This window comes from Lycorma delicatula, chromosome 5 (genome assembly GCF_047948215.1).
Source record: "Lycorma delicatula isolate Av1 chromosome 5, ASM4794821v1, whole genome shotgun sequence".
NCBI lineage: Eukaryota > Metazoa > Arthropoda > Insecta > Hemiptera > Fulgoridae > Lycorma > Lycorma delicatula.
In genome coordinates, this window is record NC_134459.1 from 83588875 (window position 1) to 83604769 (window position 15895).

General features: G+C 27.8%; 1 protein-coding gene across 6 annotated transcripts in view; it reads left to right on the forward strand.

Moving 5' to 3' along the window:
• The window catches only part of Adar (Adenosine deaminase acting on RNA), a 112594-nt gene that overhangs the window by 13284 nt on the left and 83415 nt on the right, over positions 1 to 15895 (forward strand). For 4 of the 6 annotated variants that reach the window (XR_012756493.1, XM_075366531.1, XM_075366530.1 and 1 more), the window contains exons 3-4: positions 1199 to 1349; positions 10043 to 10227. Coding sequence is in view for 3 of the 6 variants with exons in the window: in XM_075366531.1 (XP_075222646.1) it covers positions 1199 to 1349; positions 10043 to 10227 (336 nt within the window). In the remaining 3 variants the exon portion in view is untranslated. Of the gene's footprint in view, positions 1 to 513; positions 613 to 1198; positions 1350 to 10042; positions 10228 to 15895 lie in introns of all 6 variants that reach the window. The other 2 variants (XR_012756495.1, XR_012756494.1) reach the window with 2 other exon arrangements.

Below are 15895 nucleotides of genomic sequence, written 5' to 3' on the forward strand. Positions count from 1 at the left end.
ATACTTTGAAGGTGACAAAATCAGTATTGATAAATAAATAAAGATTTTCTGAGAAAAACTAGTTTCTATATTTTTTATTTTTTTTATCAAATTTCGTATATATTTGATTATACATTATAACAAGTAAACATAATTTTTTGTTTCTTATGTGTGATATATAATTTATTTTTTTATAATACTGAAACCAAATCTGGTCAGAATTTTTCCAGCATTTAATTTTTTTTTTTAATTTTAAAATTAAGTTTTGGGCATTTTTACATAAACATTTTTTAAAATTGTCTATTTAAGTTCCAAAGAGTTCTTTGGTAATATTGTATATGTACTATTGAATTAAATTAATTTTTAATTTTTTACTATGGTTATTTGCTTTGTTTCAATTATTATATTTTACATGTTGGATGATAACAGAAATCATATTTAAGAGCTTGTCATTATGTATTCATTTGCTTATTTATATCATTTCAGTATAGTTGCATAATTTCATTTACTAAAATACTGTTTTTTTATTAACAGTGAATTTCTTTCCATCAAACCTTGAAGCAGTTAGTGATGAACATGTTGAACATTTCACCAGTGGTTAACCACAAAGATAAATGGAGTGTAGAAGTAAAGGTATATGCTAACAAATTACTGATGGACATTAGGGATGTATTACAGATTGGTAGTAAAAGAACCATCTAAGAAATTATAATTTAAAAATGTAATGTGCTTTTTTGTAATTGTACAAAAAAGCAGTTTAGGAGAATGTGTATCATTTATTGAAAAACAAAAAAAGCTTTGTCTCCCAGTGTAATCATATATACAATCAAATCAATGAATCGACTATTAGATGTAAAGTAGATTCTTATATATATTTTTTAATTATTCTCTTTGCTTTGTGAAGAATGTGTTACAAGAAATTTTGGCCTTTTAAAATAAAAAATTTAAATACTTATTTTTCATATCATAAAATAATTGACTTAATATCACTTTCAATCTGTAATCTGGTTGGTAGTATGTTAATTTTAATTTTTGTTGACATCGTGTTATACATGTGTCCTGTTCAGTCATATATAAGAAAAATAATTATAAGTGATGATAATTAAAAATATGTATAAGTTTAATTACACATGATCTTCTCTTTTTTTATTCATTAATCTTGAATTGTAATTTGGTTAGAATGAAATTAGTGTTATTTTTTTATTTATTATTTTTTAAGGAGATTGTACCAGTAAAACAAACAGTCGCTAATGAAAGAAATTTGGCTGTGCAGAAAGTAGAAGGTACTACATCATTAAATTACAAATCAAATGTGAATCACCCAAATACAAATCCAGGATTGAAACGACCTCATGCTCCAAATGATGGTGGTAAATATTTTGATAATTGAGCCAAAACCGTATATTTTGTTCAAATTAATTAAATATATAACTGGTTAGTAGATTGTAAATCTTGTGTTAAATGCTCTCATTAAGAATTTGATATTCATTTATACTAATTATTAATTTATAGTATTATTTATACTAATTATTTATTAGTAATTAAATCAAGAATCGCTAAAAAAAAAAAAATCTATTTTAGATGATTCCAAACCAACCTAGGATATAGCACAGAAGAAAGTGTCAGTATTCTTTCTTTTGGCAGTTCTTTTTAACTAGTTTTTATCATTTTTCTTCTCTTTTTTTTTCTTGAATAGTTTGTTATAAACAAACACTTGAACCAATGTGTTCTCATTCTGATCATTATTCAATAAAATAGTAGTCACTAATGTCTAGACTGAAACAAAGTTTTATTTTTCTTTTATTACTATCTGGTAAAAATTATTTGCAGAAACTGGACAACTATGCTTAAAATTTAATGCTCTACAAAATAATAATTATATTACAATTTTACTATAGTGTATGACTGTTTTTTAAAAAACTCAGTTTTGAAATTTGTATATTTTTTCTATTGTTTTTCTATTACTTGAGATTTGTTATTCTTATAGTCAAGTCACCTTTCTGATGCCAGCCTGATAGGGAGAGGAAATATGCTAGGAATCATCACATTCTGAAAAATAATACACCTGACAGTATTCAAACCTGGAACCAGGTGATGCTGAAACTTTTAAGATAACGATCACTTGTTGATTCAGTCATTCATTAAATTGTGTAGGGTATTAACATTAGTAAGAATAGGTTTGAACGTTTTTAACATTACAGTTTTAAGAATTAAAAATAAATAACTACTTTTCGAATAATTTTCTAAAAATGTTTGCTGGTGCTGAAATGTAATATTCTAAATAATACACATATTTCAGTGTTATAAAAATCAGATCTTCTTTGTTGTATATCATCATTTTGACAGCCAATAGCAGTAAACAATGAGTCATTTGTCTATCAGCTTGTTAGTGTTAGCTGTTTGTATATCAGCTTGTTATTTCCCGTTAGTGTTTCATATTATAATAATAAAACTGCAATTTTCTGCTTCTACACTATGCATGTCATAGGCCTACTTCTTATTTGTGCGTCCTGTATATTCTATTTTTGAATTTTATTCATTTAATCGAACCTGTCCAAGTTGAAGACACCATGATACATTTTCTATAGGAACATGGTATTTTACATTATCCAGGAAGTTGTAAACACTGTCATGGTATGAATTTAAGGTTGGGAGTATGATATCAGTGGACTTGTTCAAACAAGAACTGCAGATAGTATAACAGCTAAGAAGTGATATATTTTTAACAGATTCTAAACTTCCTTTCCATATTATTACAAGGGATGTTTTTTAAGTAAGCCATTTTGAATTTGCTGCCATTAGAGCGATAGAAATTGATCGCACTAATGTAGCGTGTTTATTTCTATTAGTGATCATCTGTTTACAGCAATAGGTTAACGTTATTTGCGTAAGTTGCTGTCTATAGCTCAGCTGAAATGAGTGCTACAAGAAACAGTCCTGCAAGTTGTGAAGTGTGATCAGTAATTTATATATTTGCAAAAAGTAAATTGCTGCTGATATTCAATAGAGAAATTGTCTATGTTTATGGATCCAGTATTATATGTGAAGGTAAAATTCGCCAATAGTGTCACTTGTTTCATGGAGGAAGAACAAATGTTCACAACGAAGAACGTAGTGGTCACCTTACTGTCTTCAAGATTTACTGAAAATGTGAATGCAAAAATCTGTGAAAACAGAAGGGTAACTGTTACTCAATTATTGATTGAATTTCTTTTTGTTTAGCGATCAATAATTTACAACATTTTAACTGAAAAACTGGGTTGCATTAACTTGTGTTCCAGATGGGAACCAAAAATGTTGTCTGAAACACACAAAAAAAAATTTACGGCAGTTCAAACATTTTTGAAACACCATGAAAATGGAGGTGATGATTTATAGAAACACATTGTGACCAGTGATGAAACATGAATGTCTTACTCAAATGTTCAGACAAAGCAGCAATCCATGCAATGGTGGCATTCATCATCCCCAAAGCTCGAAAAGTTTAAGCAGGAAAGTTCAATGAAAAAGCTTATGGCTACGGCTTGTTGGGATGCTGAAGGGATATTGCTGATTGAATTTCTTGAATGTGGAAGAATTATCAATGCCAATACATACTGTGAAACACTTACAAAACTTAGATGTTCAATCCAAAACAAAAGCGGTGGAAAGCTAACCAATGAATTTTTTTCTCCATGATAATGCACAACCCCACATGGCAAACAAAACTACTAAACAATTTTGTTAGGAAATTTTCTAGCATCTGCCCTACAGTCCAGATCTTGCACTGAATGATTGTTACCTTTTTCTTCATTTAAAACAAATTAAAAATGAAAACTTAATTACTTAAATTACTTAAAAAAACATGCCTTGTATTTCCATACGTATTATTTATGGTATAAATAAATAATAAATTAATTGTGATTATACAAATGACATTAGGGGTTTAATTAATTACACCTCATTATCAATCAGTCTCACCAAAATGGTGGCATATAATGGAGAAGATCCTAAAAGTTTTTTCTATTTTTATGAGAAATTTGGCTTTGAAATTGTACAAAATATTTAATAAAACTTTTAATGGAAAATTGAACCAAACTTCCTTTTAGAATTAAAGTATATTTCATTCAGTTAATAAACAGAAAATATTTTTTGTATATGATCAAAAGTAAATACAAAAACTTATTTCATTAACTTGTACAAATAAAGGCTGAGGAAAAATTAATTATAAATGTAAGAAAACTCTTACGATTCCAGTTATTAGAACAGCAAAAAATACTGCACACACTTACCATTACAATGCTACTGGAATACATATTAGAGAAAGTCAGTAATTAAGTTGTTTATGACTGAATAAAATCCTCAGAAATCAATTTAAATTTTTATTTAATTTCCACTAACATTTATCCCCCTACCCCCATCTCTTGTGCTCCAAACCTCATACATAGAATATCTTTGGTTTACTGTCAGCAGCTACATTCCTATCCATGTTCAACATCATCCATCAGATGTTTGCTCTCTGGATGATTTTTTAGCAGGCAAAATAGGTGATTGTTGCCTGGGGCCAAGTTTGGTGATGTAAGGTATATGTTGAGGAAGTTGTCACCTTAATCAGTTTACTACTCCTGCATCAATCCGTATGAGATCTGTTCAACATTATCATAATTTAGCATAAGCCTGGAGATTGTTTCAAATTGCAACCTAAACATTAAATAGAAACTTACAGTATGATGCAGCAGTCTCATTATCCACCTCCCTTCTGTTGATAGACTTGCAGCACTCCTTAAGAATACAAAAAACTTAAATAACTGTACTAGCAGAAGATGACATATTTAACCTCTTGCTAAAAAGTAAAGAAAAATGTTTCCGTTGCATATAATATTCAATTATTTCTAATCATTTCCAATCATAAATGATTCATGAGTGAATGATTCATCTTTAGTAACAATCTGTTAAAGTGTGCGTCCTATACCTTTATTGGAATACTGATTGAGTTGTTCCAAGAATAGAATTGTTGTTAATAGAATAGAGATGTTCTAACATGTTGAATTGAGTTTCATTTCATCAAATTCATTATTATATGCACTCATGTTTTAGCCTGCAGCTAATGATGAAGATTAAACCATAAAAACATCATATTTCAATTTTTTATTCATCTGTTAACTTAAATCATCTTTAGCTGCAGAATTTGTTCAGAGTCACTACTTTAACCAAATCAGTCTTTATCTTCAACTTCTGAATGTCCTCATGAGAATCTAACCATGAAATTTTGCTATACTTTTAGTGACAAAACACATTTCTTATAAATATTATTTAAGGAAATTTATTTGTCTAGACAAAATTCTCAACAGCATGCTGCTCTTCTAATTTGTTCTCCATATATATTAGCATATGAATTCTTTAAAAAGAACTGTGTAAGTTGTGATTCCTTCTTTCCAACTGCTAACTGTATATCAAGAAACTGGATTATGCTACACCCAGTTACAACTTCAGGAAATATTCATTGTGATTTTCAATTACTGAAGTCTTCTTTTCATGAATTAGACTGCCAATTGCTCAGAATTAGTAATTGACTATGATTGCTCTGAATTTTGCTCAGCTTCAAACAAAGATACAGTGAGCACAAAAAGCATTGTATAATATTGTCAGTATTTACCAATCTCTAAGAAATGAATTACAAATGCACCATTTACAATGACAGATATTCTCAACATTTACAAAAAATGAACACATGTTAATTTAACACACTAAAACTTAATTATGTTTGCATATTACTTATGAAATTTGCAATCATACAATACCTGTAATTAAATGAATAGAAAAAATTCATTCATCACATACTCAGTTCACTAACCTCAAGCATTACTTTATTTCATCTGTAACCACAGTGTAAAATTGCATTAGTGTAATTGTGGAAAGTTGTACAAGTGATTAAAAACATGTTTAAAAATTTTATTTAAAATAATTTTGGTTCAGTTTGTTGTTGAAAATTATTACTGTGAAACTTCAAATAAAACAATCATTGACAGTTCTCCTCCCTGAACTGAAAAAAGGCATTCAGGATTTATATGTTTTGCTGGTTGTACCAATTGAAATGTCTTTATATATAATAAAAAAAATACTCCATGGTAGAGTGGCATTTCAAAATTTTCACATTATATTCCCATGCTTAAGCTTCAAGCTTCCTGTTATGAATTAATCATTAAAGATGACAATAATATGCACTGCATACATAACTGCTAAACACCTCTTCAATTATAAACATTTTCTGCCCTATCTCCTAATCACTAATATTTAATAAGATATTAAATTGTATCATTAATCCAAACTATCTCTATAATTTATAACATATTTTTATCCTATTAATTGCATCACTTCCCAAGATTTTTAGAGTTACCGCCATTTTTTACTTCATCCATCTGCGTAACCAGTTTGAGAGGAGTATGTGCAAAATAATATAATATACAGCTATTTTCAAATGTTTACTTTGTTTTATAATAGTTTAAATAATTATTATAAAAGTTTTATAATAATTTAAAATGTAATATTCATTTCAACATGAACAGGAAAACATTTATAGTTTCCTGATAACTAATAACTTGAGAGATTTTAAAAACAGTCTCTGGTGCACAAAATAAATTGTCTAAAATACTTCCTCTTATTAAATAGGCAGTAATTTCCACTAGAAATATTAGAAGCTGAAAATTTGAAAATAAATTTTTAAAAGTAGCTTTTGATAATTTTATCTTTGTTTTTCATCTGAGAACTACTGTTTGGTTAAGGAATGTCAACAGTTATTAATGGATTTATGAAGAGTAGTAGACTTAACTTGTTTTGTTATAAACTTTTCAAACTAGCCCTGCTACAAAATTGAAATAGCAATGAGAAAACTGGACTGACAGTCAGCGTGTTTCTTCTCTCTTTTATTAAAATGAATTAACTGTTCATTTTTTATAATCTTATGAATAACTGTTCATTATAAATTTAATTCTGCAAACTTGTGGTTGACTTGTAAATTTGATTACAATTAGATCAAACATTAAGCTGTTATTTTTCAATTTATTAGGATTACAGCTCTACTAGCCATTGTTTTAGAGAAAATTTCTTGAAACATTCTTCTGCCTAATAGTAAAACACCTTAGTGCAAATCTTTCATGCAGTTGGGTCATTGGCAACATAAGTTTTTTGTTCTTTTGTTCTTACTGACAGTTGTGCTGGCTGTCTAATCCAAATTTAACGTTTTCAGATCATGTAGCCATTAAACTGGCTATTTACAGTGTCAGTTTTAAAACGCTGTTACAAAATCATTTTATATGGCATCTAAGTCGGTTATTTTGTTTTGTATTCACAAAGGAATCAGTTTTATTACACAATTTTAACGAGGTTTATACGATGTAAAATGTTTTATTTAGACTAGAAAGAATATGACCATTTTTTTTCTCAGAAATGTGCTTGTTTGTGTGTGACTTGTGTATTATAATTGCTATGAGGGTTACGAATTTATTTATTATTTACAAAAATAACTTATTATTTTATCAACATATCGATGTATTGAAACATAATAAATTATGTTATATGGCACAAACAAAAAAAAGAAAGGAATTTGTGGTCATAAATATGTCACTTTTGCTTGAGGTCTAAAATATCTTTTCTGACAAAAGATATCGGTAAATATGAAACGCACAATAATTCGTAATGAATAACAGTATACAGTAAAAATTGTTTTTTGTCGATCTGAATAGCCTTTTAAGTGGTGGGAATTTTTATAAAACGTAGTTTTCTGAATTTACTTACACTTATACTAACATATGTGATTTATGACACGGGTTTTTCATCATATTTTGCCCAATTTTCAACCGATTTGCTTGAAAGTATTATTTTTTAAATCACCAAACTATGTTCGTAAAGACAAAACAAAAAAAAAATTTTGCTAATAAAAAACGCGGTAGAAATGCGCAAAAAAAATCTTGCAATTAAATTATTGTAATTTCTGTACTGTTTCAATTTTTTTTGTTACAGGCATAAAAAATATCCAATCGTAACGGTTTTTTTTGTGTCAGAATCTGTTAAATCTCTTTAATATACTGTAATTTTTTTTAATTTTTTTCACAAGAGAGTAGCATAAGAATATGAAGGGAGGCAATCAGATACCAACATATTTTCGCGGATCATTGTGATGAAAAAAGATTAAATAATTTTTAAAGAAGATTGTTCATTTTTAGTTGATTTTTTTTAGTAACTTATTATCCTAGTGGAACTGAAAGCATTAAAGAAATATTTAGTCTTGCATAATTTTTGGGGCTGAAGTAATTTCCATATAAAGACTTGTTTTTTAATGATATGTATGACTGTAATTTATACTTAACGAACTGTTTTTATTTTCATCTTAATATTTTCACTTTTGAGCAAACATAAACAAAATATTTAGTTTGTTTAATATTAGTTTAAAAAAATTAGGTGTTAGATTAAATTAAAAAATGAATAATAAATTCATGTTATAAAATATAGCAATAGTTGTTGCTGAAACTTCTGCAGTAAGTAATAAGCACACCATAAACAGAAGATTGACTACTTATTTGTAACTAAAATAATGTATAAAAATCCAGAAATAATCTATGGCACCAGTAAAGAGTACTTTTAAAATGTTATTTTAAAAAATAATATAAAAAATATGTTTTAATTATTGATTTATGCACCAGATTTATGCAGAAACAAAAAACAATTGAATATAAAAAATACATAAACATATGATCAGATGCTCATATTAAAAATCAAGTGAGTACTTACTACTTACTAAATTCAGTATAAGAACAATATTAATAAATATATATGACATTTATAAGAAACTATCCAGCATCCTAAGTTACTCTTTGTTGTTTGTCATATACCTGCCTCTCTGGCAGTACCACTAAAAAAAATATTGTTAATAATCCCTTAGTTTTAATAACTTTGTGAATTCACTTCAGAATACTTTTGAATATTTTTATTATGTGTTCTTGATTATTAAGTATAAGACTTAGTCTAATATATAAAACTAAAACTGACTAAATATCTCAGTAACAGATTATCATACAGTTTTGAAATTTTGTGTCAAAAACATAACCATTGTAAATTTTTTTAGTCAAACAATCAAGAGAGTTGGGCAGTTTATACAGGACTAATTATAGACTTCAATAACAGTTCATACAAATTTTAAAATTTATATGGTTAATGAGACGTGTGAACTGTAATTTTTGTAAAGTATCTAAGTTAAACAATAAAGAGGATGGGATAATTAATGTACAGGAAAATCTGGTATGAACATTACAAAGAAATCGCACTTAGGATGCTGACCTAAATGGAAGCCTATGAGTAAAACAATTTGATCTGGTCAAACTTAATAATCAATAAATTATATTTGATGTTTAGAAATTTTATTTGGTGATTTTGTTTCCCAGTTACATTTTTTATTTTTTTTAATCAAAATGTAAAATTTACGTAATATTTTTTTTTGGATATGTTTTGCAACTCTGTTTGACTTTTCAAGGTCATTATCTCATTATCAGTTAAGGTTATAAAAAAATCATTAAATAAATAACAAAAGTAATAAATATTAGGCTGGCATTGTAACATATTCCATGAATAGTCATTCAGTTCAGACCGTTATGTTGTCAGAAGTAATACATGATGATAAATGTAACATAAAAATGTAACCATGATTGTGAAGTGTATGTGTTGTGCGTGCGTGCACGCGCGTGCAATGACAGTATAGTTTACTTTTTTTTAATGCAATTTTCAAGATTATGTATTACAACCTGGAAACTTGCATATAAATAAAGTTACAAGATTGATCAAAAAGTAAAGTAAACAGTACTTACTGTTCACTTGATTACTTTTTTGTAGCCTCTTTTGATTTACTGATTATTTTTAATAATTTTATTTGTGAGTTTTTAATTGCTTCTGGAGTTTAGTGTGTGAAAAAATTATTATAGATTTTCAAAATATATAATTGAAAATGCCTTCACCATTAATTCAAACTTAAATTTCTATTTTAACAGATGTTGCTCCTAATTTCTTTATTATTTGAACTGTTTTTATATTTCAGATGTACCAGCTAAAAGGAAAAAAAAGAAGAAAAAAGCAGTTTTTCCTATTCCTGAAGAACTCACTGGATTTGGATTAAAGAAGAATTCTGTTTCTGTTTTAAATGAATTAAGACAGGGCTTAGTATACAAAACAGAATCAGTTAATGGTCCTATGCATTCTCCAGTGTTTGTTATCAGTGTAGAAGTAAGCTTTATATTTATTTTGTACATAATTTATATTTATTCATCATTAGTTTGAAATATTTTTCTGAAAATATGCAGTATCTGTAGTTACTGTTTATTATTGGTTTCTTTTATTCATTATTATTATTAAGCCTGTTCTAGTTTTTGTAGGTATGAAATATAATTTAATATGTAGTAACATATTAAATCATGTTTTGTTATCAGGTATATCAAATTCAAAAAGTCTTTTTATAAATTTCAATATTTAGTGTAAATATGAGAAAAAAAAAATTTAAATGGTTACCAAGCATGTACATTGTGGTAGTAGAGTAATAAAGAAGCCTAGGATTTAACTTGTGTTTCTTTAAAAGACAGGTAGGTTTGAGCTTTAGCAAGGATTCAGTACTATTTATTGAAACAAAATTACATTACATGGGTACGAAGTTTTTGTAGATACTGGTCAAAAGACAGGCTACCGCTTTCTGATATCACTTTAGTTCATACAAAGACAACCAACTGCCATTTAGTTTCTGCTACTTATTATTTTCTGAGGAGATTGTATTTTCAGAAGACTGAAGGTTATTTTCAAAGCATTTGCTTATATCAGATCATTCTGAATATAAAATTACAATTAATACAATTAATTAATATTTGTACTGAGAGTGGGAGAGGTCTACAGTACTGCCAGTCAAGATCCTGAAAACTAAAAGGAGAAAACAGATCAATGTCCAGTATAGGCTAAGACATCTTCAAAAAGAAATGTAACAGTGCATTTGCAGAAAAACAGTATTATCTTGTATCTAACTCTGGAGCATAATTAGGTATTTATTTTGTAAAGTTCTAAAAGTTAATTTTACTGTACATTATTGAGCACAAACTTGTAGTTTAGTGTAGCAGTTCGTTTTTCTATTTAATTATTATTCAGGTTCCACTTCAGTGTTTTTCCTCTTAAAAGCAGATGTTGTACTTATAACTATAATACAACTTAGAAAACAAAAACTAATTATATACAAAAATTATTATTTTGAGTGTTTGAAGATAAAAGTATTTGATTGAAGTTGTTTAACTTATAAATTTTTACGCCATTGAACATTAAACATTTTTTTATGATGATGTTACTTAATAGTAACTTTCTTTTAATACCTTTTAAATACGGCTCCTCCTTTTAATAGATAATCTAACTGTCGCCATATTTGCAAACTACTGGTAGTTCGTGGAAGTAAAGTAGTAATATTATTTGAGCATTAAAGTTAAAATTATAATCAAATAAAAGTCTTTATATTATATTAAAAAACATTTTTTAATGTTGTTTTCTGTGATTATTCTGTTAGAAATTAGTTTTTTCTTAATTTTGTATCGCTCCATGTCTAACATATTAAGATTCATTTTAAGGTGTTAAAAAATAATACAATCAATAATAATAGGTGTTAAAATATACACAGTCAAAGAGATTGATTCAGTTTCTTTTTTGTAGCTATTTTACCTTTTAGCTGTTAATCTTTACTAATTGTTAAATTATTAACCCCTTACTGGTTTTGTATTTTCATTTAAATAACGCTATCTTGAGCTATTTTTTTTTTTCTTTAATAACTTTATTTTGACTAATTGTGACCTAGTATACATATAATAAGATAATTTTTCATGCAAAACATATTTTATAATATTTACAAAAACCTAATTTTGTAACCTACTGTGAACATGTTAATGATGTTTTCATATTGCCCGTAATTATCACAAAATTATATTTTACACTAATTGAAGTTGTCTTTACTGCTAAAAGTTTTATTCTATCATGATTGTTTTTAATAGTTTTTTAATGAATGAAATATTTTAAAACGTGGAGCTACACACAGTCCAATATCACACGCCATACACTGGTATCTTGAGTCTTTACACTTTTTATTATGTGAACACGTTTCACATCTTGCATATGTCTGAAAATATGTCTTAACACATATCATCTAAACTGTCACTATCTCTATCAGATTATAACTGATCTAAAATATTCATTTTTGGAAGCAGACGCCATCCATATATAAGAAAACAACATACATAAAGGTATATAAAAAAATGCAAAAACTACCAGTCCAGTTTACAAATATACAGTAAAGTTTATAAATTAATTAATAAAGCGTATACACAATATTCAATCACAAAACAATGGCTACAACCCAAAATAAACATGTAAAAGTAATTGTAAAATCACTCATGAACATGTAAACAACATGCCATACAAGCCGTATCAGCTGTTTTACATCAGATAAAGGCCTTAGAATGTGACGAAAACTCTTTACTAGCGATCTATATCATTGTGGAATAATGATGAACTGCATTTAGAAATAATAGTCGGAAAATTATGACAGCGCGAATGAAACTCAGACAAAAACTCAACAACAGAATATTTTGACAAAGGCCCTTTTCGTGCATATTGGCCATGTCGGAATATTCTGTCATGGTCCGGTAAGGAGTTAACAGTATGCACCCATAATATTTATATTTAATTTATAATTTTCATATTTTTTTTTAGTACATTGTGAAGTTGAAAAAAGTTTATTTTATTACTTAATTTGTACATAACAGATCTTTTTCTCTCTCCCATACCTAAATTAAACAACAGTTAGGCAAAATTGATTTAATGAAACTTAAAACCAACCATGAAGTTTTATAAATTTATACTTTACTTGCATATAATTACGTAGATTATAGTGTAATTAAGTTGTCAACAGTTCACTTCATTATTCAATATCACATTACAAACTAAATTATAATAATATTTTTATTAAGCAAAATATAAAACAGTTAATTTTATTTAACAAATAATTTTATATTATTAATTAATTATGATATTTTAAGTATTATGTTACCTCTTGTAACTCCACTTCATTGTTCTTTTTCATAGTTACAGATTTGTTTTTAAATTAATTATGTATAATTAAACAAAAACTTGCATTTAATTTATTTTTATAAAAGATGAATTTTGTTTTAATTTGATTTTTTTTCTTTCTTTCCCTGTTTGTTTCTCATGTGATGATGACCCCCCAGATTTTTGTTATTCACCCTTTTGAAAATAAAAACCTCATTAAATATACAGTTATTTGGTTTTCTTTGTGTCTTGTTAGCATTTTCTATCCATCTTGGCAACTGTATCCTTGAAAATAGATATCATGAGTAAATATGATAAAACCCTTAAAAGTTCTATAGTTTTTCAATAGAGATTTTTGCCATTATTCTCTTTAATATAACATCAATGGTAAATAAAAATGGTTCCATATGCAAATCTTCAGCAGGATGCATGTTTATAGTTGATGTTAGAAGATAATGTTTGGGTGATTAATGTGTATAAATAGTGTTTTTATTATTGAATTATATGCCACTAAGGCATTAAATATCATTACTCTGAGATTTTTTTTTTACCTCTGGGAGGAGAAGTCACTAACAAACACCATCCGCCCACGTAGATGGTAGTGTCAAGCTCTTAACAACTAAAACCCCTCCCTCCTTTTGAACGCAAGAAGACCAGACTTACCACAAGCATAACACAGTCTCCAATGGGAATCACATCCATGTCCAGGCCTAACTCAGCTAATGTAACCTAATATGACTCAGATGGACACCCCCCCATCCCCTCAGATTGGTTCCCATCCTATTCCCCAGCCTCCTTTCCGCAGTAAAATTCCTCACCATATTGGAGACCGCATTCTACTTCTTGATGCTAGCAAGCATGGCATCAATTATGTTGTTCGTGTCTTAACAGGCCCATTACTGCAACACACCACGTCCTTCATCCACCTATTGTACACGAAAATCACATGCTCGACATCAGCAAGGACGCCACAATATGAGCACAAGTTGTCTTTGCTGTGCTCTCTTGTATAAAGATACAACTTAAAGCAGACAGGAACTGAGTAAGTAAATAGTCTACCTCTCCAAATCCCCTACTAACCCACAGTATGACACATGAATTATTATGACTACATTTATTAATTCTAAAAAGTATTCAATACTCCATGAAGAGTACTTCACATACCTTAGAAGTATTCAAGAAAGAATCTAAAATGATTGCTCATCAAAATATACACGTGAACTTTCCAGAATTACAGCCATTTTGAAGTTGCAAACAGTGACCCCACGTGGTCTGACATAAAATTATGTTCATATTTTGTCCAATTTTCTCTTTTCTTTTAAAATAATAGACTATATATCTGTTGATCCTTTCCATGTCACTATTCATATAGAAGCAATATTTAGACTGTCAATACACAATCTACTTGTTAATAGAATTGATATATCTTTTCAGTTTGTACTGAAAGATGATGTAAATATATGTAGTTTTTGATATTATCTTGTGTGTATTATTTGTTTAGAAATTTATTTTAACATCTAAACAAACAAGTTTCTTTTTATCTTATATTTAAAAAAATATAAGATAAAAAGAAAAAAGAAAAAAGCCTTTCTTTTTTCAAAAGAAAAAAGAAAGGCTTCTACTTTTGATATGCAGAAGTTACAAGATGAACTTTTTATCTTTGCATAAAAAAAGAAGCATATATTTATTTTAATTAATCATCAATTGCCTTATTACTCAATAATATAAAAAAGAAAAAATGGAGGAAATAAATTTTGGGTGAAGGGGAAAAAACATGGAAGAGATTAATGAAACTACTGCAGACCTGTACTCACTGGTTTTCATGAATAGTTGTAGCAATTTTTTTTTTAACAAATGCTTAATGTTAAAACAATTCATAGTGTTAAGTGAGTGTATGATTTTGAATTCTAATAGAAGTATGTTTGTTGATTAGGAAGTTAAAATTTGGCGAAGTGCACAAAAATGATACTTATTTGATAATTTGAGTAATATTTCCATAATGTGTCTGAAATGTGTAATTGATCCATAACAGCCCACCACACTCTAGTTGCATATATTTCACCAAATATAGTTCCTCTAGGGATTCTTCTTCCTTCTGCCTTTTCTTACAATTATCTTGAATGGTGCCAGGGCTGCTGCCATATTCCAAATCAGTCAAATGCTATGCAGCATTATTAAAAAGGTATAAAATTGACACTATATTTTTTGCATGATAAGTTGGGAAATTTTAAAACACAACCTTAGGTCAGTTTAATGTAAACAGTGAATGTTATAACATACTTTAATTTTTGTGTAGTATAAAATATATGACAAACTTTTCTTTCTGTTTTTTAATGAGACATAAGTTGTACAATAATTTTTTAGTTTAGTTTGTAATATGTTATTAATATTTTGATATATTGTGTGGATGTTTATCATCATTGGCAGTTTTTATCTTTCCCTACTAAAGGACATTTTATGTGTTTGTGTGTGTGTGTGTGTGTGTGTCTCCCATTAGCTGAGAACATGCTTACATGATCGAACATACTGCTCGTCAAAAAAATCATATGAATTTTTTTCTCTTAAATGTTTATAAGTAATAAGTAAGAAGAAGCAACACCAACAAATAAGAGCAAAAAGAAAGAACATGCATTTATGATTGAACATACTTGCCGTCAAAAAATCATAAGATTTTTTACAGTAAATAACAGTAATAATACTATAATAAATTGTACTACTGTAATTCATTTATTCAATATCATTGCAGATCTTAAAACACAACTATTTTTGATAAAAATAAATGATACTGAACATACTATCAATTATCCATTTAGAAACCATTTATATT